At 41.5% G+C, this 27,725-nt stretch overlaps 1 protein-coding gene across 6 annotated transcripts in view; it reads right to left on the bottom strand.

Moving 5' to 3' along the window:
* Positions 1-15,365, bottom strand: part of NFU1 (NFU1 iron-sulfur cluster scaffold) — a 31,836-nt gene extending 16,471 nt beyond the window's left edge. For 2 of the 6 annotated variants that reach the window (XM_081101251.1, XM_081101252.1), the window contains exons 1-3: positions 10,304-10,565; positions 7,992-8,092; positions 2,204-2,339 (exon numbers count right to left, since the gene is read on the bottom strand). In XM_081101251.1, coding sequence (XP_080957377.1) covers positions 2,204-2,339; positions 7,992-8,082 — 227 coding nt within the window. In that variant the 5' untranslated portion in view covers positions 8,083-8,092; positions 10,304-10,565. Of the gene's footprint in view, positions 1-2,203; positions 2,340-7,910; positions 8,093-10,303; positions 10,566-11,303; positions 11,564-15,222 lie in introns of those variants that run through there. The other 4 variants (XM_081101253.1, XM_081101249.1, XM_081101250.1 and 1 more) reach the window with 4 other exon arrangements.
* Between the last annotated feature and the right edge of the window lie 12,360 nt (positions 15,366-27,725).

Here is a 27,725-nt window from a genome sequence, read left to right as displayed (position 1 = left end):
CAATATGTAATTATGTATGTGTTTTCCGATGGTCTTAGGCGACCCCTGTGAAAGGGTCATTCGACCCCCAAAGGGGTCGCGACCCACAGGTTGAGAACCGCTGCTCTAGAGAGTATTTTTCAAGCCCACCAGCAGGTTGTGAAATCAATTATGTAGTGACGCCGGACCGGTTTGGCTCAGTGGATAGAGCGTCGGCCTGCGGACTCAAGGGTCCCGGGTTCGGTTCCGGTCGGGGGCGTGTGCCTTGGTTGCAGACACATCCCTACTGGGGGGCGTGCAGGAGGCAGCTGATCGATCTCTCTCATCGATGTTTCTGGCTCTCTGTCCCTCTCCCTTCTTCTCTGTAAAAATTCAATAAAATATATTTAAAAAAAAAATTATGTAGTGATGAAAATTTTATCTAATAAAACAGAACAGAATAAAATAAAAAGAAGAAACAAAATATAAGAATGCATCACACATCGAAAGGGCAAAAATGTCCCATCAAACACTTGTTTCATACAAACATACACATACATGTGTACATATATATATATTGTGTGTGTCTATGTTCACATATATATGGATACCTGTATATCTATATATGTGTATGTGATGTGTGTATTGAGTCATAACATAAAACATTTCTTATTGTGGTCTGAATCAAAAATTATAAAAAACAAATGCTCTAAGGTATATTCTGACAAGCAGCATGTTTAGGTCAAGGAGATATGTATTTTTATTAATTAGAGATTTTTAAAACCATTCTTGAGATAAGCATATTTCTGACCCCCCTAAATGAGATTTAAAAAAAGGGTATATATGGAGAAAATTATTTAAGTGATATTTTCCAAATATCCTCGGTAATCAGTATCAGGCACAGCTTACTAAAAATGTCAATTGATACTGACTCTTATTATAAATAATTTCTTTAGCTATCAGCTAAAAAGAGTTACATTCCAATGATTTTATTGTTTATGCTTTATCGTCTGATATATACTTAACTTGTCTCTACTTAGTGAATTTAAAAACTGTCTCAACTGAGTAGTTTGGTTTTTTAATTGATTTAAGGAGAGGAAGGGAGAAAAAAAGAGAAGCATCGATGTGTTGCCTCCTGGGGATCGAACCTACAACCTGGTATATGCCTCCTGGGAAATCACAGACAACACTCCAACCTAGTGAGCCACGCCAGCCAGGACTTAACTGAATAGTTTTGTTTTGTTTTTAAATCATCCCATATCTGATAACTATTATAATTTATAGTTGTGAGTGGAATATTTTCTAAGTGACTCCATTTGAGACATCTAGAAATTCAGCTATCCTTAAGAATTAAACAAGTAAGCTTTCATTCCTTATTAAAAACAGTTTTAAAGATTTAGAATGGAGCCCTGGTCCATGTGGCTCAGTTGGTTGAGCTTCGACCTATGAACCAGGGGGTCACAGTTCGATTCCCAGTCAGGTCACATGCCTGGGTTGCAGGATCGATCCCCAGTAGGGGGCATGCAGCCGATTGATAATTCTCTCTCATCATTGATGTTTCTATCTCTTTCTCCCTCTCCCTTCCTCTCTGAAATCAATAAAATATATCTTAAAAAATAAAGATTTAGAATAGAAATTAACCATATTATCATTTTGATGGATTATTTTTCTTAAGTAAAGATATAAATTTTTATATCATCACTAGAGGCCCGGTGCACAAAATTTGTGCACTGGGGTGGCGGGGTGGGGGGGGGGGGGCCCTTAGCCCAGATTGCAAGAGGGCGCAGGCCAGGCCGAGGGACCCCAGCGGTGCACAATCGGGGCTGGGGAGGGACTCGGGAGGGCTCCAGGGCATGTCCAACCCATCTCGCTCAGTCCCAATCGGCCGTACCCCAGCAGCAAGCTAACCTACCAGTCAGAGCATCTGGCCCCTGGTGGTCAATGCACATCATAGCGAGCTTTAGCATATCAGTAGCATATTACACTTTGATTGGTCCAGACGACTGGACAGTTAGCATATTAGGCTTTTATTATATAGTTTGATACAGATCTCTCAATACATCACTTTTCAGGAGAAGACTTTCCTAATATCAATTCTTAGTTTTTTACCCCTTATATGAAAAGGAAGTATCCTCTGAAAAAAATGCAGTGCACATAAAAATGCAATAGCTAAATAAAGCTGCCTTAACCGCAAAGTCAGTTAATTACGTTTCTTGGTAAAAGCAAGTTAAAACTAGTAATATACCTAGCCAGAGGGGAGCGAAATGCTGTAGCTGGTGTGGGGAAATCCATGGTCCTTGTCTCAAGAACTGGTTTTCCAGGAATAAACTTTAAACTGTTGGGATTTGGGGTATCTTGTGTTTGAATAAACATGTGTCTCACTAAAAGAGAAAAAGAAGAAATAATGTTAATCTGGAAAATAAAGTAGTTAACAATTTATGGACTATGAAATGCTCATTTTCAGAGACCCAAAGAAGTAAGAAAAGTCAGTAAAAAGAAAATAAGACTTTACTGTCCAAACTGACAAAATAATAATTTTTAAAGACAAGAAGGCAATTTACCAATATATTTAGGATAACTGCATTCAATGCATTAAATTTTGTATTAATTTTGATTATTTAGATAGTTCTACTACTCAACAGATTCTAGTAATATCCTATACTTAAGTAGAAAGGTATATATATATATTATAATTCAGGAATCATATATGTATTCTATTTGGTGACTTAATACCAATGGCTATCATAATCATAAATCATCATCACTGTGATATTAATACAGTAAAATGTTACATTCTCTTCTTCCAAAGTACTACCAGCCTTTTAAAGACAAAAATTTATAATAATAACTACTATTTATTGTGTGCTTAGTAGTTACATGCCAGGGACTGAGTTGAGTGCTTTTTTAAAAAAAACCTGATTTTTAGAGAGAGCAAGAGGAGATGGAGAGAGAGAAAAACATCAATGTGAGAGTGAAACATCAGTTGGCTACCTCCTGCACACCCATTACCAGGGCATGTGCCCTGACCAGGAATTGAACCAGCAACCTTTCAGTGCCTGGAACGATGCCCAAATGAGCCAAACCGGCCAGGGTGGGTCCAGTGCTTTAAATGTAATTAAGCCTTTAACAACCTATGAAGAAGATACTATTATTCCCATTTTACAAATGAAGAAACTGAGGCTTACAGATAAGTAATGTGTTACAAAGAGTTAAGTAACTGACCAAAAAGTGGTATAGAATTAGTGACACTATAAATTATCATGTAAGTGGGAATCTATGTGACTTACTTTCTGGAATACTTAAAAATTATCTTTTCAGCCCTGGCAGACTGTGCAGTGGTTAGAACATCAGCTCGAGGACCAACAGGTCTGATTCCTGTTCAAGGGCACCTATGTGGGTTGCAGGTTTGATCCTCAGGCCCAGTCAGGGTTAGTGTGGGAGGCAACCAATCAATGCATCTCTCTCACATCGATGTTTCTCTCTTTCTCTCTCTCCCTCCCTCCCTTTACACACTCAATAAAAATTAATGGAAAAAAATATCCTCAGGTGAAGATTAACAACATATTGTTGTTATAGGTTCTTTTCTTTCTTCTAGGGCCATGATTAGATTGAGAATGAGTTCATTAAAGCAATAAAGAACAAAATCTTTAATTCCCTACCTTGTTAATATAACAACAGCTTGTAAGACAAAAGGATAGATAGATAGTACTGGGGTTTTAACAGTTTTAAAACTATTGAACAGGCCTTTACTATTTATTATGAAAACACACCTTCTGACCAAAAAACACCAATTCTCATCTTAGAGCAGTATACTGAAATAGGTTAATTCACTAGGTTATTAACATGTGCTGGGCCCTGGCCAGGTAGCTTGGTGGGTTGGAACATCATCCGATGCACCAAGGTTGTGGGTTCAATACAAAACCAGTGAGAGCCTGGATACATGAAATAATGAATCAATGTCTATCTCTGTCTCTTTCTCCCTTTCCTCCCTCTTTCTAAAATCAATAAATTAAAAAACAAAATAAACAAAAACATGTGCTAGGCATGATGCTAAGCATTCCACATGAATTATATCACTTACTCCTCACATTCTGCCAAGGAAGTAGTTTTTATCCTATTTTATAAATGAGGAAACTAAAGCTCAATGTCACTCAGCTATTTATAGTGATAAAACTGCCAATTTTCCAGCACTGACTTGCTTAACCATTGTGCATACTGCCACTCCATACTTATCAATGCCAAGCATAATAGGAAAATATATATAAAATCAATCTTCCTATAATCCTCATACCACACATCCTAGAAAAGACAGGAAAATATTAAAAAAAGCAAGTTTTATTTTAAATTAGAGGTTAAATCTGGCAAAACATATGGTTGTTATGAAAGTGCTTTTCTTACAAGATTCTAACTTGACAGCTGAAGAACTGTTTTTGCACCTTGCCGTACAGTTCCAGCTAACTGATGCTGAGTCATTTCCTTGGTGAAGTAGAAATTAAAACTAAAACTCCATACATTTCGCTTATTTAAGTCACTGTCCTATAAAATATCAGCTGGTGACTTGGTGACCAGACAAGTCCTACAGAAGAGAAAAATTCTGAACGATATCCTCAATGTTCAAGTGCTTGGTTTAAAATATTTATACCTCTAACCAATAAATGCCTCTGAAAATCTGTGTTACAAGGAAACAATTTTTCAGATGGAACATTAAAAAAAGGGCTTCCTGCAAATATAAATAACAAGGTTCTTCTAACTGTGGTTCTGACCAATCATTTCTTGCGACCTTTCTTAATAATTTATTGGTAGCCAAAAGCTCCACACACATTAGGCACTCTTCCAATATTTGCAGAATTAAATCTGGCTTTTACTCTACTCAATCCATTTATGTAAAACTATACATACAGGAAGAAAAATGTTTAGAAATACTTGAAGGTAAGAACCATAAGTATAAAAAAATTCGCTGAGAGCAAAATCTGAGGTAGAAAAGAATATATGACATCACTATATACATTTTCTTTTGACAATGAACAAAGCTATTTCAAAAAAGTGATTTGACTGGGTATTAACAATCATTCCAATTATGGTCTAAATTGGGTTTAATTAAAAAATGATTCCCAGGTCCATCATCCAGAAAGTTGCCCCTGAAAGTGTCATAAGGGTTACACCAGGATAGAAAGACTGATCTAAAATAATTGTTCCTATTATGCCTGGTACTGATAGGTAAATAGCTAGGCATAAGTTCCTCCAAAACAACACATTAATGGTGCTTAAAGTCAGTATAAAAGACTAAAATCAGCAGCTCTCCAATTTAGAAATCCTAGGTGACCACATAATTCAGTCCCACAAAAATTTAAAGTCCAATAAAGTATCTTAATATGTTGAGATACTCAATATTTATACCTAAATTATTCTGTGATTCAAGAAGAGAGGCAAGGTACTCCTGGTCTTGCTCCAGTACACAGGGGAGATGCGGTCTGTAACCTAATCCAGCTCATGCCATTAGCCAGTCAGTCACCTTCCAGAGTATGGCTACAGGAGGTGTTCAAGGCAGTGAAGGAAATGGAGATGAGCCAGGAGCTGAATCCACTATTACAGCTCCATAAGCACATACAGATAGGTATTTTACACACACATATCTGCCCTTTCCTCCCATGTTTCCATAGCCACACAATAGCTCCTCCCAATATGACACGACAGTGGTCATCCTATCTAATAAAAGAGAAACATGGTAATTGGCGTACAACTGCTACCCTTCCCATTGGCTAATCAGCGAGATATGCAAATTAACTGCCAGCCAACATGGCCGCCGGCAGCCAGGCAGCTTGAAACTAACATGAGGCTTGCTTGCTTCAGTGAGGGAGGACTCCAACGTTCCCCGCCTGCCTTGCAGGCCTCTGAGCTGGCAGTTTGAAACATAGTTACAAAAATAGAAGCTAAACAAAACCCCAGAAACCAGCTTTCAGCTAGCTGGGATCTCAGACCTGGAGTTGATAAAGAATTTCGATTGTAGAACCTAAACAAACCAGATACCTGCTTTCAGGAGCCGAGGCCTAAGAGCTGGAGCCTCAGAGCTAAAGCTGGCTCAGAATAAAAAAAAAAAAAAAAAGAAAGAAAGAAAAAAAGGAGCAGTTGGGAGCTTCAGTCCCAGCCTGAAAACAGCCCTCAGCCCCTCACCCAGACTGGCCAGGCAACCCAGTGTGGACCCCCACCCTGAAGGGTATGTGATCAGCTGCAAACAGCCATCATCCCCTCATCCAGGCTGGCCAGGCACCCCAGTGGGGACCCCCACCCTGATTCGGGACACCCTTCAGGGCAAACCAGCCAGCCCCCACCCATGCACCAGGCCTCTATTCTATACAGTAAAAGGTTAATATGCCTCCCAGCACAGGGATCAGCGGAGCCGCGAGGTCTCCCGGCACCGGGATCAGCATGACAGGGGGCAGCGCCCAAACCCCCTGATCGCCCTGTGGCTCTGTGTGTGACAGGGGGCGGGGCCACAACCTCCCTATGGGCCCTGCTCTGTTCCTCACAGGGGAAGGCGCCCCAACCCCCTGATCGGCCCTGCTCTGTGCCTGATAGTGGGGAGCTCCCCAACCTCCTGATCGCCCTGTGGCTCTGTGTGACAGGGTGCGGTGCCCCAACCCCCCACCCCACGGGCCCTGCTCTGTGTGTGACGGGGTAGAGCCATAACCTCCCCATCGGCCCTGCCCTGAGTGTGACAGGGGCGGCGCCCCAACCCCCCCACCCCACGGGCCCTGCTCTGTGTGTGATGGGGTAGAGCCATAACCTCCCCATCGGCCCTGCCCTGAGTGTGACAGGGGCGGCGCCCCAACCGCCTGATCGACCCTGCTCTGTGGGTGATAGAGGGTGGCGCCCCAACCCCCTGATCCGCCCTGCCCTGAGTGTGACAGGGGCGGCGCCCCAACCCCCTGATCGGCCCTGCTCTGTGGGTGATAGAGGGCGGCGCCCCAACCCCCTGATCCGCCCTGCTCTGTGTGTGACAGGGGGCGGTGCCCCAAATCCCCTATCAGCACTACTCTGTGAGTGACATGGGGGAGCTCCTCAACCCCCTGATGGGCCCTGCTCTGTGCGTGACAGGGGGTGGCGCAGCAACCTCCCCATCAACCCTGCCTTGAGTGTGAGGGGCGGTGCCCCAACCCCCGAATCGGCTCTACCCTGAGTGTGACTGAGGGTGGCATCGCAACCTCCTGATCCACCCTGCTCTGTGCATGACAGGGGCGGCGCCCCAACTCCCCAGTCGGCCCTGCTCTGAGCCCGACCAGGGGCTGCACCTAGGGATTGGGCCTGCCCTCTGCCACCCGGGAGCAGGCCTAAGCCCGCAGGTCGTTATCTCCTGAGGGGTCCCAGACTGCGAGAGGGCACAGGCCGGGCTGAGGGACCCCCCCCTTCCCCCCGAGTGCACAAATTTTTGTGCACCGGGCCTCTAGTATTTAAATAATTTTCAAATCCTATCCTCATATCTATTTCCAATATTAAAGAAAATAAAAACATATAATACCAATCAGATTGTCAAAAAAACCCCAAAAAACCCACTTATTTTGACCAGAAAAAAAAGAAAAAATACATTCAAAATACTACGTTCTATGGTGTGGATGAAAGCTAGAGATTTACTGGCTTTAGAGGTATTCCTATAAAAATAAGAATGGTAAGAACTTAAAATACCAATGATTCTTTGAAACACAAATTCATTTGTAACTTCTTTTTACCGTATTTTCATCTCAGAAATCATTTATTAAGCAACTCCTATGTTTCAGAGGATGTGTTATACAAGATACTGAAATTTCATAGCTCTATTGGACACTGTGCTCAGGATTCTTGAAATGTAATACCAATGATATGTGTAATCAAATAATTACAGCAAAGCGTGAAGTTATGATAGAAAAAAAGCTATATTCTTTTATAGGCATCTGAAGATAAAATTTACAAATTCTCACCTTTTATGACCTACAAAATTTCATCCAAGCACTTTCATTAGTTTCTGAAACACAATTGCTCTGAAAGAGGTGAAATTTTACCTGTGTTACATAAGGCTGCAGATAGTGGGACAAGTGGTCTTTGTACAAACTGATGCAGAGGCTGTTTCTTAATGGTGTATGGATTCATCATGTCATATAACCTACATTTAAAAACAAATAAAAATGACATTTTAAGAATCTTTAAGTTGTTTCTACTTCTCATACATAAAAAACTATAATGAAAAAACCAAAAAAGCCAAGTTTTCATTTTTCTATCTACAACACTACTTCCACTTCCTCAGGCAAGAATAGCTACAATTTAAAAACAAGAGCTCAAGAGGAAATTTATATCCTTGATAACCGAGTGCACACAGGATAGTGCAGTATCTGTTGTTAGAAACAAATATATCTACACTGGTGATTCATAACCTCAAGTTCCAGACTCGTAATTAAGTTATGAGTGAAGGAGGCAAAGAACTACAAACTGTTTTTTCCCCTTATTTTACAATTTTTTTAGATGAGGTAATAGACTCACATGGTTCCAAATTTAAAAGGAAAAAAGAAAATACAGTGAAAAGTCCTCCTTCTTTTCTGTTTCTACCACATTTCCCTAGAAGGAGATAACCTATACTATACAGTTTGAAAGATATTTCAATACTTCAAAAAGTCTAGCAGAAAGTATAAAATGCTAAAGAAGCCAACATCTTTGACTGGAAGCATACTAGTGCTGTAACTTTGACTATTACATTACAATAGAGGAGGTGTTCATTGGCTATTTTTGCATGCCTTTGACAAATTAAAAACAAGGAGAGATCTGGCCGGTGTTCTCTGTGGTTAGAGCATCAGCCTGCTCACCAGAGGTCACAGGTTCCATTCAGGTCAAGGGTGTACCTAGGATGCAGGTCTAATCCCCAGTAGAGAGACAACCACGTGATGTGTCCTGTCACATTGATGTTTCTCTCTCTCCTGTCCTGCCCCCCTCCCTTTCCACTCTCTCTAGAAATCAATGGAAAAAATATCCTTACTCCTCCTGTACAGATTAAAAAAATAATAAAATAAAAACAAGGAGAAAGGGGAAAAACATTATTACTGGGAAAGAAATAAAAGGAGACTTTAGTAGTGAAAATTTTAGAAATCTGATGCAAGTTTTTGAAATGTAGTTTACTGTAAAATATTACAATTTTCATTTCACGGGAATCACTGAGGAATTTTAAGCATATATATGATCACTTTTTGTTTTTAACATCCGATTACTTTTTATGTATATTTTTTATTGTTCATAGTATTCCACGTCTCCCATTTACCCCCCTTTACCCTGTCCTCCTGGCTCCTACCCACCCCCCAAATCTTCTCCACCCTATTGCTGATGTCCATGGGCTATGAATATAAGGAATAAGTTCTTTGATTTATCTCTTCCAGTCATCCCAACCCTGCATCAAGGTATGTCAGTCCATTCCATTCCTCCATGCTTCAGGTCTTATTTTATTGGTCAATTCATTTTGTTCATTAGATTCCACAAATAAGTGAAATCATGTGATATTTGTCTTTCTCAAATTGGCTTCACTTAGCATAAACATCTGATTATTTTCACTTGCAAACTCATTCATGGGAAGGACTGTCTTCACTTCTGTCCCTGGAGCAGCTAGCATCACGGCCTCAGTTCTTCATCCCTAAAATGAATTTAATATTCATAGCTATCTTATAAAGACTGGGGCAAAGATGGATCCAAATAATCCATGTAAAGTGCTTTAAAACAGTGCCACTAGGCCAGGGGTGGGCAAACTTTTTGACTCGAGGGCCACATTGGGTTCTTAAACTGGACCGGAGGGCCGGAACAAAAGCATGAATGGAGTGTTTGTGTGAACTAATATAAATTCAAAGTAAACATCATTACATAAAAGGGTACGGTCTTTTTTTTTTTTTTTTTTAGTTTTATTCATTTCAAACGGGCCGGATCCGGCCCGCGGGCCGTAGTTTGCCCACGGCTGCACTAGGCCATGTCGTTAGTGTTCAATAAATGTTAGCTACCACTATTATTATGTAACTAGAGGCCTGGTGCACAAAAATTTGTGCAAGAGTCGGCCTTCCTTCCCCTGCCGGCTTCCCTCCAGCACCCAAGACCCAGGCTTCCCACCTCCGGCTGCCGCAGGCACCCGGGACCCAGGCTGTCTTCCCTCCAGCCCCGGCTTTGTCAGGAAGGATGTCTGGTCTAATTAGCATATTACCCTTTTATATATAGATAGATAGATAGATAGATAGATAGATAGATAGGAATGACTCAAATATAAGAAAGATAGGTAACCATCAAAAAGTCCTTCTACAAACTTAATTCTTTTTTTAGAAATGCATTTAAGCTTCAAGAGCATCCTTACCACTAAAACTCCTTAAAATGAGATCAAATCCCATTGGGTCCTTTTCTCCTTTTGTTCCAGAAGCGAAATTGGGGTGCACCTACTTAACTCCTCCGTGCCTCTCACCTAACCCATGTTGGCAGATTATCACTGGCAAGGGCAGGGCCGGGGGAGACAAGGGCCCGTGGTGGGTGTAAGCGATGGGGGGAATGCAGGCGTCTGGGTTCTGAGTGCCACCACTTGGATGCTGTGCGACCTCAGACGGGTTACCCCCTTTCTGGGCCTCACCGGGAAAATGGAGAAATGAGAGGAGGTATTATTTTACGACATTCTGACTTTTCATGTTTAAAAGCCAAAGGAGGGCCGCAGGCGTGGCTCAGTGGCTGAGCAGGGACCTAGGAACCAGGAGGTCCAGGCTCCATGCCCGCAGGGCACCTGCCCACAGGGCTGCATCCCCGGGGAGGGGCGAGCAACAGGCAGCCCATCAATGATTCTCTCTCATCATTGATGTTCCTCTCTCGCCTTCTCCCTTCCTCTCTGAAATCAAAAGCATACTTAAGAAATAAACATAAATAAAAGGCAAAGGATGGCATGCACGTGGTGAAATGCTAGAGGGGCCACACGATTTAAAAACAGCTGTGGGGCGGCAGGGGTCAATGGTGGGGGGAACATACGTAATACTTTCAACAATAAAGATTAAAAAATAAATAAATATAAAAATAGCTCTTGCGTTGGGTCTCTACAGCCAGACTCTGCAAGCCTCCCCTCCGCAGGGACTCAGGCACGAGGTCCCAAGCCTGGGGCCAGGCAGCGCAGAGCCCACCCCAACTGGGGGCTCGGAGCTGCCGCGGGAGGGACGCCCACCTCCAGGGCTCAACCCCAATGCGGCGACGGGGGCGGCCCAAAGGCTCGGTCGGAGGCACCTGTCACCACTCCGTCCGAGGGAGTGGGCAGCGCCGTTACCGCTCTGCTGGCTAAACCCAGAGGCTTCCCTACCCGGAGCTCGGGATTTGTCACCTACCGCCTGCGCAACCCGGCGGCACGGGCCGCAGCTCCCCAGCCCAGCCGGGCCGCCGCCGCCGCCATCTTACTCCGAGTGCGCAGGCGTGGGACAGGCCTCCCCTTTCGCCGAGCCGCGCAAGCCCCGCGCAGGCGCAGTCCGGCCGCGAGCCGGCCAGGCTCCGTGGAGAGCGCACTCTACCGGTCGTAGGCGGGGCTGCTGCGGATGAGCCGGGCGGGCTTGCGCCTGGCTGTTTGCTACCATTGCCCTCCTCACTGCCTAAGCCTGGGTGGACAGGGAGCGGGGGAGCCGGGAAGAAATCCCTAAGTAAGTCTCGCTTTTCTTACTCGCTGGGTCCTGCTCTTGCACCGACTGGTCCTGCGGTTGGAATGGTGTCCCCGACCCCTGCCCCATTGCCATTTGTGGGATCCTGCTCGCCTCCAGACCCAGCTCAGTGACTGCCTTAAAAGACTCCCTGGAGCATCATCTCCATATCTATGTTGCTGCACCGCAAGGATCTTCTCAATTTTTATCTTTCCTGTCTCTCTCCCTTCAGTGATGTTCCTTGGGCTTCGCTGGCACCACAACTGCCAATTTTCCCTACTACTTTTCTGGTTACTCCTTCCCCTTCTCCCTTGCAGAGTTTCATCTGCCCACTTTTTAAATGTTGGTGCTTTTGGGGACCTCATTCCAGGTCCTCTTCTCTGCCCATTCTTTTGTGACTGACACACTTCATTTGGGGAAGCTTATACTAATTAGCATCACAAGCAGCCACCAAAATTTTTTTCTCTCCCTTGCAAAAATTGGATTTAAAAAAAAAAAAACTTTGCCAATTCTTGGTCATTTACATTGCGTGAAAAACAAAACTGGTTGGTAACAGCACATGCAGTATGATCTCCTTTACTTAAAATCATTTGTGCCTAGAGGTGCTGGAGGGGAGACTGCCAGTCTCTCCCTTTTCCCTCGTCTGGATGTTTTCAGTTCCTTAAATATGCCAAATTATTTCCCGCCTCAGGACCCTTTGGGGATCAGTGCAGAAAGCCACAGTCAATCCCAACCAAGGAAAAACTCTGCACCCTGATCCCAAGCCCCTCCTCCTGCCCCAACCTGCTGGAGGCAGGTGTAGAAGAGGAGGAGGCAGTCTCTGAGCTCAACCTAGGGGGAGGAGGGGAGCTCTAAGGCAGATCTAAGATGGGAATTTTAAAGACTTGGCTACATTTTTTTAATACTTGAAAGTAAGATGGGAAATAAGATAGTTTTACTCTAGCTGGTTTTGCTCAGTGGATAGTACCAGCCTGCAGAGTCAAAGATCCGGGTTCGATATTGGTCAAGGGCACAAACCTTGTACTTTGGTTGCAGGCTCCCATCCCCAGCCATGGTGTATAAGCCCCAAATTCTTACTGCCCCCTTGAGTCATATTTTTCTGTGAACTACTGTATAAGTATGTGAATAAAAATCTCTTTTCTCTTGCTAATCTCTTTTGGCAGTTTAATCAAACTCCACAATTTATTGCATTTTACTATTTACTATTTCCCCCCTAATGTTCTTTTTTCTGCTCCGGGATCCTATGTGGGGTATATTATATTCACTTGTCATATCTCTTAGCGTCTTCTGGTCTGTGACAGTTTCTCAGACTTTCCTTGGTTTTGATAACTAACAGTTTTTGAGGAGTGCCAGTCGTATTTTGTAGACTGTCCCTCAATGGGATTTGTCTGATGTTATTTACTTGGGTAGATGGAGATTATGGGTTTGGGGGAGGATGATCACAGAGTGTGGACAAAAATAGAAGTCCTATGAAAGTAACCTCACAGGGTGATCTGATCATAAATTTCTAACGGGGCCCTGGCTGGTGTGTTCAGTGGTTAGAGCGTTACCCCGTGCACTGGGTGTGTGGGAGGCAACCAGTGGATGTGAGAGTTTCACATTGATGTTTCTCTCTCTTCCCCCTTCCCTTCTTTCCTCCCACTCTCTCTAAAAAGCAATGGAAAAATATCCTCAGTGAGGATTAATAAAAACAACAAACTGGGCTAACAATGGTGAATTTTCATCAAGAAATTCTCTGAAGCAACTCCATTAAGCCAACTTAATTCTTGGATCAATTTACTATGCAGTGTATTTCCATTTTATTGTAATTATGTTCATTGGGATCCAGGTTTTTTTATACACTTATAATAGATATTTATTGTCAATTTGGAGTTCATTTCAAATTTTACCAATGGTATCTTCTGCTACTGAGTTCTCTTGTGGCCACTATACCGGCTAAATTCAAATTTCCCAAGCCAAAATTTTCACTTAAATTTTGTCAAGATTTCATTCTTCAATTAATTTTTAAACCTGTGCAGTTTTAGCTGTCTTGAATATATCAGCTGGTAATGTTCATTATAACTGACTGAATAAAGGCTGATGGGTAAGATTTAATTTTTGGTTAGTATATGAGAAAACTGACCTATTTCCAAGGTTTCTCTAAAGAGTGAAAAACAAAGTAGGTCCTTGAGATCAAAAGGTCCTGCTCAAAAACAGGAAGAGACTTGGGGGAGCTCATAGAACTGCTAATTTCACCAGATCTGATTTTGGGAATTCCGTATTTAGTGATGATCTTGGTGCCAAAACCTCAGCAATGGAGAATTTGGCTGTCTTCTGAAGGGAATACTTGGATTCCTTGTGGGCCTCTTGGTTAAAATTACATGAAAGCAGGTTGAAGAATTACTTGGTCTCCTTCCAGGTAAGCTAACATGCTAACTTAAGTCTTTTATATCTTACTACTCCAATATAAGGAAAGATAAACTCAAGGAAAAGTATGTAAACAGAAGGGGCAAATATTTTTGTCTCCAAATTCAGAGAAATAGGTCAAAACCATCTGCTCATGGCTTTTTTCCTAGTTCTCACCTTGGTTCTTCCCACTTGTTCTCCATTAGGGGGCAGTATAAGGGCATCTCTTCTTTGGTGTCTGTGTGTGTGTGTGTGTGTGTGTGTGTGTGTGTGTGTGTGTGTGTTTCTCTCTCTCTCTCTTTCTCTCTGTTAAACACTATATTTAAAGCTAAAAAGACATACACAGACAGGTTTGGCTCAGTGAATAGAGCGTCGGCCTGCAGACTCAAGGGTCCCAGGTTCAATTCCGGTCAAGGGCATGTACCTTGCTTGCAGGCACATACCCAGTGGGGAGTGTGCAGGAGGCAGCTGATTGATGTTTCTCTCTCATCGATGTTTCTAACTCTCTATCCCTCTCCCTTTCTCTCTGTAAAAAATCAATAAAATATAAGCAACACATTTAAAAAAAAAAAAGACATACACACAATCCAAAAGAGCTATTTCCTGGTTGGTCTCTTATCAACCAGTCTCAGGGCTGCAAAAGTGAGCCATGAAAGGGTGAATGCAAAGGAGCCCACCCCGTAGGAGCTGGAGCTTCTAACTCTGACTTTCCCTACAAGAAAGGCAGGGCTCAGACAGGTGAGCTCTGTCCATCTTTGCAGAAGGCTCTGAATCCTGCATTTCAGTGGGGCTGATGTATCTGCAAGGGCTTCCACCAAAGCAGCCAGAGTCATAGCTAAGGAAAACGGTGCTTTTGGTTAATCATAACTTAAAATAGAAAAAGTGTAAGGACTGCACATTATAGAACTATACTTAAAGATAGATGAATCAAATCTTAAATTCTCAGAAAAAGTAGCAAACTTTGGTTTTACGCATGCATATTATGTTAGAACTTTTTGGATGCCTAGATCTTCTTTGAACATCATCTCTGTGAACTCAGCTCATCACCAATTCTCCCTGAATAATGGATGTGAAGCTCATTAAAGTTAAAATATTACTATTATTTCCCCAAATTTGGAGAGGAAATAGGCAGGCAGGTTCTTTCCCACAGTGGAGATTTTTTAAAATTCTTAAGTATAATGCATTCCCCCCCACACCCAAGACTTCTTTTTTTAGTTTCTTACGTTAATACCTCTTCAGGTTAATGCAGCTCACATTCAGATAATAGACATATTAGACGCTCACAGGAGTTTGCATCGTAGGGAGCTCTGTTGTTTTCCCAGCCTGGTCTTTATGGCCTGATTAGCTTGTATTATTTATTTCTCCATAAAACATCTGGAATAGAAAGATCTCAGGAAATAACAATGACAACATTGGAAAGCAAGAAAGCAAGCAACCATCCATTGTTCTTGGTATTTAAACATATAGAACTAGACTTGGTACTAAAGTGAAAGGTACTTGTGAAGCTTTTTAAAATATATAGATATTTGTATTGATTTCAGGGAGGAAGGGAGATAGAAACATCAATGATGAGAATCATTGATGGGCTGTCTCTTGCACACCCACTACCAGGGATTGAGCCCACAACCTGGGCATGTGCCCTGACTGGGAATCGAACCGTGACCTCCTGGTTCATTGATCTACATTCAACCACTGAGCCACACTGACCAGGCATTTATGGAGCTTTTTAATCCCAGGAAGATTTGACATAAAAAAAATACAAAGTATAGATCATTTATTTTAATTAGGTTCACTTTAATAAAGTATATAGGAGTTTACAACTCAATTATTCATAAAAACTATCAGATACATAAGATAGATCACACAAAGAGTGCAATAACATAATCCAATAGTCTGCAAATAAGAGGTATTGAAAAAACAAAGATTGACTTTATAATTGTCTTTCCCCTTCCTTTTTCATGTTCACAGCCTCGAGATTGCATGCACATATTGTTTTCTGAGATCTGATGGCCTCAATACCCCTTTCAGCTGGGTCACCCTCCTCATTGTCAATTTAAAATACAGCCAGCAGAGGAAGTGCACTCTTCCCCATGGAATGAGCATGGTCCATGGCCTGTTTTGGTTTCCAGTTCCTAAAAAATGACCTGAAACATTTCCTCTTTCAAAGTAATATCTTGCAGGCCTGGTAGTGTTCTGGTCAGTTTTCCTCCCAACACTGTACGTGAGCCAAGAATTTAGGACAAAACTACTGTCATTCTCGTGGATGAGAAGAACATGCTTATTGTGGAAATGAAGCTCAGGCAATGGCTGCTTTTTCCCAGCCGTATGTAGAACAACTTTAGTTCTTACTCAGAACTTTTTGGATGCCTGGATCTTCTTTGAACATCATTTCTGTGAACTCAGCCCGTCACCAACTGTCCCTGAATCATGGATGCAAAGCTCATTAAAGTTCAAATATTACTGTTATTTCCCCAAATTTGGAGCAGGAAAAAGCTATGTCTGGTAGCGTATTGATGATGGGATCCTGGGCATCACACATGGGAGGGGTGTTTCCTAATAAGAGTCAGAAAGCTGTTGGCAAATGGAACCAAATTTACTCATGCCCAATATCCACTGTCACCTCTTGGTATTCTTTGGATGCCTTTATTAGGAGGTCTTAACACCATGGCAGAAAACATGGGATAAACACAAACACACACACACACTCGCGTGCACATATATACACACGTTATATTCACATTTCCCAAATAGGAGTCTTTGGTAGACTCAGAGAATACACCTGACTTGTCGTTTCAGAGTGAAAAGACTACATCTTCTTTCACTCTCAAAGGCTCACTTTAACTGACATTGGTAAAAACTATTTCTGTAATTCCTTACCCAAAGGAATCAAACAGATTCCTTTAACATGCATATACTGGTATATTACAATGCAATGCAGATAACATTGACTAGATTTCAAGAACAAAACATTGTTAGTATAAACTCAACACATACTGAGATTGCTGTGAAGTAGCTCAGACTAAATTTCCTATGTAATTACAAGTTAGGGGAATACTGGACTAGGCCACCAGTGGGTTGGTTAACATTAGCTATTCTAGAGTCCCTTCACACATAAACTTGCCCCTGCATTCTAGGGCACTCTGGGACCTATGTTAGATCAAGGTGAATAGATACTTTTTGGTTGTTTCCATAGAGTAAGGCTGGGGTCCTGCCAACCTTCCTTTATCCTCTCTTCTAGTCCATAAGAAATGAGGAAGGTGAGCCATTTCATTCTTATTTTGTGAATTATCCAGTGTGGTGAGATTATCACAGGCTAGGCTGAAATGTAAGGAGAAACTGTTTACAGTAAAAAGGGAGGCAAATAAAAATTAACATAATATTCATTCATACCTCTTAAACACTTATTGATATGGTTGTAATAGGGGGATGTCATGTGAGGAAATGAAGTGGGAATAGGAACAAGGAAAATGAGCCAGGAAGACTTGCAGGGTAAAGAAAGAGCAGGAAAAAGCTATGTCTGGCAGCATTTTGATGATGGGATCCTGGGCACCACATGTGGGAGGCCTGTTTCCTAATAAAAGACAAGCTGCAAGCGAGGCAGATAGGACCAGGAAGTCAGAGGGCAAGGTGGCATTCTGAGAATCAATACATGCCCAGTGTAAATTCCCACAGCCAAGCTGAGCCGGCTTGTTGTTCTCATCAACCTAGCAAATTTATTTTGTAGCAAAAGAACACAAAAACAACTCCCAACCTGATACTACTTTTTATTTTCAAGCATTCTGAAATTCCCCCGTAAGTGAACTTCACAAGTCACAAGTCTGCAAGTATCCTGGTGGTTCAAAACAAAAAAGAACAAACAAACTACAAGTAGTAGTTAACAAAGGCATTGGAAACACTAAGAATTCATATTACATAATTTCATTTAAAATCTTCATGTTTACTCCATCAGGCAAGATTGAAGGATCAGACCTCAGGGGTGGCTGTGGTGCTTACAAGGTGCTCCTGCCTCCTTAGAAGGTGTGGCCCTTTCTGCAGCTCTCCTATGTACCTTTAATCGAAGTAATCTGGGTTCCATATTTCTCAGAAACTTTGCAGTTTTCTCAAAAACTGCATCTGTGTGGTCAGCAGCCATTCCACAGTTGACTGGCATATGTTCTCCAATTTCAATTCCAAAGACATAGCAGAGAATAACATTTATTAAAGTGACTCCATTTTAAGTCATATCCTTCCTGTGAAAACAGCTTGATCCTACCCTTCTCAAGTTTCCTATATAGTAAAGTTCCCTATTTGACATAATTATACATATTACAGGATCTAGGCTTTGGTGACTTTTCTTTATGGAATCAAATACAGCACGATTGAATTCCTCTTGTCAAACCACTCTGGTGATTACACTTATTTTATATAAACTTGCTATGAGTCCGTGAAATGTCTGTTGAATATCATACATACATGTTGAAAACACTGATATACACGTATTTTAAAACTTAAATAATGGGTCAATAAAATACTGTATTTTTCCTGGCGTTTAGAAAGAAATATCTTAGTTACCAAATTAAACTCAGAGCTAATATGGGAATATAAACACATACTCACTAATCTACACACGTGAAATTTTCAACTCAACAATGAATGGGCCCCAAATGAAATAGAGTTACTGACCTAGATACCCTTAGGTCCTGCCACGCATTTTGTTCATTCCATTTCCTAATCTAATAAGGATTTTGGAGCTCAGGGCTGTCTGTAAGCCCAAGAAACAGATATGTGAACTATTTTTCGACACACATAAGATAATTCATTATTTCAACAGTGCCTGTTAGTCAATTAGTACATGGTGTGATTCAACGCTTTATTCTGAATATATTATGGCTCAATATGCTCCACTAAATGAAAAAAGGTCACAAGTTCCTGCATTTCCTATGAGATGTGCAAGGCAAGGAACACATGAAACAAACTAAAATAAGAAGTGCCGCATTTTGTTGACTACACCTTTTCTTTTTCTCTTTAATATTAACATATTGCAGTGTAGTTGCTGGAAACATGCATTTACTACTAATTCAAAGAACCCTGAGCAGTCCTGATTTCTTTAAACTAAATTTTCCAGATTTCCAGATGCAGGATGGCCTCTGGCAAGAACATTTTACCTTTCAGGGATGTATTTACCGTCTATGATCCAAAGTAGATGACTGCAGAATTCACTAGCTGCAAGCTAATAATTAATATAATCCCATAGTCACAAAATTTTCATGTATCAGTAACAATACAACAGTAATTTGTATGTGTTTTTATTCACTTCCTATTCAAAAAGGTATTTAGGGTCTCTAACCATCATAAGTCTCCAGTGAGGAGAAAAACAGGTTACGAGCCCATGGTTGACAAAGGATTCAAGTGCATAATAAAAACCACCATGATTTTATTGATTTTATCTTGAGGATTAAAATGGCTACTTGATTAGGAGGATGTGATAAAAAAAAAAAAAAAAGGAAAAACATTTGCAGGGCTGTTAGAGAGGAGGTAAGCCTGAATATTTGGAAGAGTGAGTTAGAATAATGGTCTACTTTCTAAGAGTGATTTGGGGTGAAAACTCTCCTGAATATTCCTATCCTCTTGCCTTTGAAGGCTTTAATTGATAATATCAAGGGGAGGAGTTTGGGGTGCAAAATTCCATATGCATTAGCTAAAACGAATTCATCCAACTGGAAAGTTAATTTTGCATCCACTGTTACACAGAAAAATCAGAAATGATCACTGGGAGAAAGAAAACTCTTAGAATAAACATTTAACATCTAACCAAGTGAAAGATATTCATTTCTGGCACAAAGAAACCTCAGCTGGAAAAACCATTGCTAGTAGCTCTGATCCAGTGCCAATTATTTCACTTTATCCTTTAACCTGGTCATCTAAAATAGGTGGAGACAAAACTAGAAAAAGTCTTAAAAAGCAGTTGTTCCTATTTTACTGCCAAGATCCATGAACTTTAAATTTAAAAACTTCACACCTTATCAAGTGCAATAGAATTGGACAAATTCAGGCTTGATTCTTGGATGAATTTCCAGGAATTCTTAAATCATTGATCTTGTTTGGTAAGCAACTTCCCCAATTTCTCCAGCTAATGGGGAAAAAAATCCCTAACATTTACTCTAAGTCACAAGAAGCTTTCACATTGAAACATGATGTAGCAACTCTTCCCATTAAGTTGAATTTCCTCAGCAGAAGCCTTACCATTGAGACATAAATTTCATCTTAAGGCACTAATAATAAAGGGTATGAAAACAGCTAGGAATGAGTCAGATCTTTCCAGAAAGAGAAAACATTTCAAAAACACAAGTCAGTCATCTATCTGGCTTACTTCAACATCTAAAGAGAGAATAAAAGTTTTCATGGCTAACAGATTCAGCTCTTTTCCATTCTCCCAAACAAACTTACAAGTCTTAGATTTACATTCCGTAAGAGGCAATAGAGAAAAATGGCAAGGATTTGGAACAAACAAGCAAGCAAGCAAGCAAATCTAGTTTGTAGCCTAGTCTCATGATGACTTAATTCCGTAATGATAGCATGCAGTGCTCAGACCTAAGGTTTTTGAAGTACTTTTTAAGATCACATACCCAGTGAATGAAACTGTAACAAGGTGCTCTTTTCTATTGTCCTGAGGGGGAAATATAGAAAAATAATTAATTTTTCATGACCGGGTAAATGGAATTTGTTAATCACAAATAAAAAATTGTGAAAAAGAAATCTACTCTGAAACTTGTTTCAGCAGGATTTTCTTATACCTTCCAATGAAATAAATTTTACCATGAGAAAAGAACTAAATAAAAGTATCAGTTAGTGTAGGAGACCAATGCTAGTATATGATTGTGGAGGTAGGATTGTGGGGCAAGATTATCTTAAAGAAAAAATGCTTCCTATGCTCATGTACACACGTGCACACACACGCACACACACACACACACCTGTGCACTCATACTGATTTACAAAGCAGCGAGGATGTAGGGAAGGCTCAACACTATGAGACATGAGCTCAGATATCTCATCCGTTTGCATTTCTACATAGGAAAAGATCTGACACATGTTAATACCCACAGACACACATGTGCGAGGGCCAGCCTGGCTGGCACAGACTCAGACACAGATGCAGAGAATCCTAGAGCTGCTGGTTTTACAGGAATGATTATATCTGCAGGCTTACACTTCCTCTTGAGGTGCAGGATTTTTATCTTGCATTTCTTTCCAGAAATATCCCCTTTTCAAGGGTATTATGTCCTGGAGGGACTAATCTCAATTCCTCAATGGACATGACTCAGAACAGGACTGCAGGAATTAAAACTAGCAATAACATGGCCCTTTTGGGGTTGGAGTAAATTATTTCTGGATTTAAACGGATTCTGGGGCCCTAGCTGGTTGGGCTCTGTGGATAGAGCTTTGGCCTGCAAACTGAAGGGTCCCAGGTTTGATTCCGGTCAAGGGCATAAGCGCGGGTTGCGCAAGAGGCAGCTGTCAATGATTGATGTTTCTATCTCTCTCTCCCTTTCTGAACTCAATAAAAATATATTTTAAAGAAACAAACAAAAAAAAATCCCAGTTTCGGGGGAGGAGGGAAGAAAGCCGAGTTCTGGGTAGAGTTGGAGAAGGAAAAGCCTGAAAGTCCAGAAATCAATATAAACAAAAGAAATGAGCATACTTAAAGGGGTTTTGACTAAGTATCACTGCAACTGAGTTTGTTGACTGACATCTGCCTCTGACCCAGGGAACTGAAAGATCATAATTGACATATTTCTTCTTAGGAAGGCTCAGCTGGGAGTGATGTGGTGGGTTACTGAGGGTGGGGCAGACACAGAGGCCTAAGGCTCAAGTATTGCTCCTAAGGTTTCTGCTTGCCTGATTTTGAAGGAAAGGGTGCTAAAGCAAAAGGATCAGCAGCTGGCAGCTCCGTAGTCCTGGAAGGAAGGGATGTGATGGAAACAGAGCCAGCTATGGACTGCCTGTTGGTTTGCGAAACAATTTTGTAGGCAGCAATGGGCTGGGCTTCAGGACTTGGCTCATCTTCTGGGCTATAGTGACGGGAATATTTGGATAAAGACTGGGGGCGGAATGATTTGCCAGCCATGGGGCCCGAGGCAGCTTCTTTCTGAGGCTGAAGTCCTTTGTTTCTGTCGTTAAGATGGCCCCCAGATTCCAGGGAGGCGCCCCTGGGTGAGATGCTGTCAGGATGGTCTGCTGCTTGTACAGAATGGGAGGGGAGGTTGGATTGTTGGGCAAAACCAGCCATGGAATACTGAGATCGGACAGAGGAGTACACTGCTCTGTCAAGGCCTGAGAGCTGAGCGACCTCGTCTGTCTGACTGAGAAGACCAGCCTGTGTGGGCAACTCCTGGGAGGCGCTCTGGGCAACTGTTACCTCCTCCATACTCTTCTTCTTGGTAAAAGGAGCTCTTAAGAACACATCCGCCTCCTCTGGCTGGGAAGGAGCCACACTGCCCTTGGAGACAAAAGGGGCTTTGGAGAAAATGTCCATTTCGTCCGTTGGAACCCTTGAGCTCTTAAAGGGGGCTGTGGCAAAAACATCTGGCTCACCAATACCATCAGTGGTTGGTTGTGTGGGGGCTTGAAACTGGTTCTTTTTTCCACCTTGCACTGCCTTTGCTGGCTCAGTAGAGGCTTCTGGCTGAGCGAACGGAATGGCTCCTCCCAGCTTCCCCTGCAGAGGCTTGCAGCTCTCATCCTCGTCTTCAGATTCCATGAGGAGCGGGCGAGACCCACTGCAGTCTAGCATGTCCCCCTCGAGGTCAGTCCCTTCCTCCTCGCTGCTGTGGAATGAGCTGTTGCTTGAAGGGCCATCTCTGGCCAAGTAGTCAGATTCTAAATTGTTCTGTGTTTTTGTGTCAGGTACTCTGGAGGGGTCTGGATAGAGGGGAAGGCCTTTAACGCCCGTTGATTCTTTAAAGTGCTCTACAGTTATTACAGGACAGGGATTGGGCTCTCTCTGGAGACCTAGAAAAGCACAAAATGCAGAATTAATGCGCAGCTGGTTCAATTCTCCATGGAACATTTAATGGTCAACCCACGGCAGTAACATTATGGGACCAAATAATAGATGTTGAACATGGAAAAGGAAAAACAGAAAAATAAAAGTCAGGCAAGGAAACTGCACACAAACTGGAACACAACCAATCACTGTCTCACATTTTGGGACATGATAAGCACAATGTACAGGAAAGGAGATGAAGACGTTAGGCACACAGACATTTAGCGCAGCTATGCAATGCTCCTACTCACGGGGCTAGGCACTGACACTTGCTCTAGCTGGCACGGGCACATGATGGAATGAAAACAAACCCAGCCACTCATCTTCACGTATACCATGATGGCTCTGGAGTATGCAGAAATACTGTCTGGGGACAAATTCAATTCAGTATCTGACATGTGGTCATGCTCTGCCGGTATCTGAGGACACCCATCCTTTGCCCCCAAACAGCAGCAAAACACTGGCTGCTAGATAAATGCAAGTTTACTTGCTGATTGACATAAAAGTACCTCAAACAGGAATACTGAAGGCACTTTCTCAGGGGAGGAGACATAAGCAAAATTATATTAAATTTCAACTTTAGCTGGAGTAGCCCTGGAATTTTGTTTTCTGTCTTTTAAGTTAACAAAGATCTCCTCTGTTTAAATGATTCCGTCTTAAATTTCTTTAAACAGAGTAAAATGTATGGGAAATCACAGAAGTATTTGCAAACTCTAATATACTAGTCTATTTCTATCTAGTAGAAGTGCCTCTGGGTGCTCTGGCTTTTAACATCAAATAGACAATTATCAGAATGCAAGAGAGCTTACCTTCCAAGAAATATTAGCAGGTTAGAAGTATGTCATTGGGCACATGTTAGCAAGAGGGCAGGAAAAAGGCATATGTAACTAAGCAAGAAGAATCCAGAGAAAGGGTGGTTGGGGGTAAAGGTATCATTTCATCATGGGTTTCCCAACCCACCAGGATAAGAACATTTGGTAAAAAGATTTGGATTCTATAGATGACTTGGAACCTCTGTACAGAGGTAATTCAATCATCCCAACCCCACGTAGTCCTCTCCCCTTCTATGCAAACCATTTGCTCATAGAAACTTCTGCTAACAATATTCCCCTTTAAGTTTGCTTAAAGTAAGCACACAGAACACAGCTGAAGCAGCATCAAAATCAGTTTATTGGGAAACCAGTTGCTATTACATTGTAAAGAGTTGCAGAGAGAGACCCGAACATTTTAGAAGATACTGTACAAAAATACTATACTCTTCTGAATCCTATAACTTTTGAGCAGTGTTTCTTTTTAAATAATTCTGACCTTAAATATTGTTTCCAGAAACAAAAGGTGTCCTCCCCCTCCTTTTTATTTCCCTTTCTAACAGTTGAAATGCATTTGATGAATCCCACATCAGAGTCTTGAAGTTAAATTCTATACTGGAGCAAATGGCTTTTTGAATAGCATTTGAAGAATAAGTTTATTTTGAAGAGGATAAATATTTCCTCGGTTACAGCTTTAATATATGCACTTGCATGATATGAAAGCATTAGGGGATAGGAAATAAATGGAACACCTTCTCCCTTGCAATCTATGTGGAAAGACATAATCCTAACCTCTCAGGCAAGTTTACTGTTATTAGATTTGTCACAGTGATTCCCAGATGACGATTTCTGGGAGGAAATTCAAATGAAAGGGGGAAGAGAAGTTTTCCAAAATAAGATTTGCCAAGCAAAGCGGTATGAGAGGCCCCCCCACACACTCTTTGAACCACTTTCTAATAGCATCAGATGTGCAAATTTTCAGTTGCCAAAACTAAGGCACAAATTCTTAACTTCCAAATCTACCCTGAAAGTTGATGTTATTAAGCTGGTTCTGTGGGAGAACAAAATATCATTTAGGAAAAAAATGGCAAGTTCAGTCAAGCCAATGACTGATTCTGACATCATATAGATCAATAATGAACACTAGTTTGCCCGAGTTAGTGTTCTGGGGAAATTTAAATTAAATTCAGTGAAATATATTTGTGTGCAAAGATTGTCCCAAAGCAGTTACCTATAGAACCTGGGTCATGTTGGATGCCCATAGTGTTTGATTACATTTTGAGAACTCTAAGTACCAATCAGGGGTGGCCATCTCCAGAGTTGGACAGGATGGAAGAACATGCCAGATTTATCAAAATTACTTCTGTTAAAAAGTGGGTTGTTAGTCAAGTCAAATGGAAGCCTACCAACTTAGAGCATATTCTATACCCTTCATGGTGCAATGGGAAAATCATACTTAAAGTTCCAACAGCTTTTAAAATTCACACACACAGCCACAAAAATGCTTTAACATACGAGTTCAAAGGGAAAATCGGTCTCATGTCCTTCAAAGCAAGGCCAGACTGCTTCATATCTCTTTCAGCATGAATCTGCTTACAGGATTGGAAAGATATATGTGAAGGTTTCTCCTGAGAAGGCCAAGTCCCTCAACCTGTCCATTCTTTTTAGTAGAGGGGCAGTGTGACCAAGGCAGAGAGCAAACACCTTCTGCAATTCTCCAAGCCTGGCACTTTGCAGACCAAAGAAATGCTGATTGATACGGAAAAGCACAGACAACCACATTCCCTCAGGGAATTTTGATGGTGACAGCACAAGAAACGGAGTAGTCAAGAAGAGAGATTCTAGATAACTGTAAACAGAAGGTAGACGTTGAGTTTTGTTGGGAGTTAGAGGTCTTTTTTGGAACATGAATGTGTTCTTGTAGGGAAAACACGTGTTTTCAGGGTGAACAGTCTGTTTATGAAGATAGCCCTGCACCATCAGGAAACATGTGCGAAGTAGTCTGCTTACTAGCAATTAAAGGGTTTATACTAGTTTAACCTCATGCCTTGGTCCAGTTCCTTTGGTAATTAATGGCGTGCACAGCAGATGTCCTTAACCACAACCACAGAGCTCAATAGAGATAGACAGTTGTTGGGGGGGTTGGGGGGGGGGGAGTTAAGGCCAGGACCTGACCACATTGTCTGCACAGGGTCTTCCTTATCAAGAAGCTTAAGGTAGGGCATTTTGTTCTAATTCCTTCGAACTAGGTCATGTCTCTTTTTATTTTGGTTGAGCACATTAAATTAAGCAACAAGTCAAAACATTTCTTTTTCTTGCTCTGACGTAGGATTGTGTGCCAGGTTAAGGTTAAGCACACTTTCAAAACTCCATTTTAGTCTATTTTGAGGCTCCAAAATTATATAGATTTCAGTAAGAGCTCACATGCTTCAGAGAGTAGGAAAGGAGTCCCAAAAAATATTTGATGACTTGGCAACTATCCTCACTAACTCTCAATTAACTTCAAAAGCAATGAGGAGTGTTGAATGATTTGGGAAAGGTTTATTCTGAAAATTTTATCAGGTGGACATAGTGAAGGTCATCAGCATGCTTTCTCAAAAATCAAAATGTGAAGACTTAAATTTCTGACTGGTTATTCCTTAATATAATACATCACGTACAACCCGAATTTCACTTTCCTCTATAATAACTTCTATGACCTTTTGGCTTAGATGATCAGATTAAGCATTTGGTTTGACCATATGCTGTGTAGTCGCATTAAAACCCACGACTGGGGAATAAGGGATTTGCTAGGAGCCAATGTTGGCTAGTGATGCTGTGCCTCTCAAGCCAATGGAGCAATTAAATGGGAGAGATTTCTCCCTGGGCATAAAACTGCTGTTGCCAACATAACATGTTTAATTAAATTGGCCTGGGTATATTAAAGATGAAATTAGAGGAGGATAGCTGCAAATCTGTGCTCCATTTTACAACCCCGTGTCTGATCATATCAAATGCAGGCGCACTTGGTTTTGTCCTCCCAGACCACAAGGTGGAGCCAGGGTAGCCATGACTTATTAAAATGTCCTCAGCATGCCTCTCACATGTGCCACACTTCCCTTGTGCGCAGGTACTTATTGTCACTCCACAGAGTGTTTCAATCCTTTTTGCAAAAGTGGGTTTTCAGCTCAGGAAAACAGCAGCTATTTTAAGTTGTTTATAGCTCTAAACATCAATGCTCCTGTTTGAACAGATAAAAGTCTTTATTCCCCTGTATGTTTACATAAGAAATTTGTTTACAGACTTGTTTTTATATAATACTTGCGTAGCAATGTTCAAATTTCACATTTTTACTGCATAAGACAGCTTCATGTACCTCTGTTTGCTCTGTCTTCTTGGGAGAGCGGGGATAATGACCTGTGGTAAATATACATCCACGTGAGGAGGGGCGTGCAATAGGGCAGAGAGTACTGGCAGGAAAAGAGGACATTCAGATACTACATCCAAGTGGGAACCAAGAAAGTGTCTTCCATTCTAGCAACTACCACCACTAGGTAACTTTGCATTACCCAAAACACCTCCCTCCCCCACCTCAGTGAAGGGACACCAAGGAGAAACAAAATGGTATCTTATTACAGATTATTTGAAATGGAAGCCATTCAGGATTCATTCTGACTCAAAAAACCCAAGCACATCCAGGAACATTACTAGCATGGACAAGGAAAAGGCTAACAGCTCATAAATGTATAGTCTCTAAAGGGGAATGAAAGATAGCTTTGTAATATCTGGAGTATTTCAGTAAATATTCCATTTTAAAATCCATGTGATAGTTTCTCTGTTCCGCTTGGCAGCCTCTAATTTGCTTAAATCAGTATTTTGGACAATCTTATCTTTTTTTCTTTTCTTTTTTCTTTTTTTAAA

The sequence above is a fragment of the Myotis nattereri genome (genome assembly GCF_964212035.1).
Source record: "Myotis nattereri genome assembly, chromosome: 10".
Classification (NCBI taxonomy): domain Eukaryota; kingdom Metazoa; phylum Chordata; class Mammalia; order Chiroptera; family Vespertilionidae; genus Myotis; species Myotis nattereri.
Note: the sequence above shows the minus strand (reverse complement) of the source record. Positions and strands in the feature narration are given on the sequence as shown.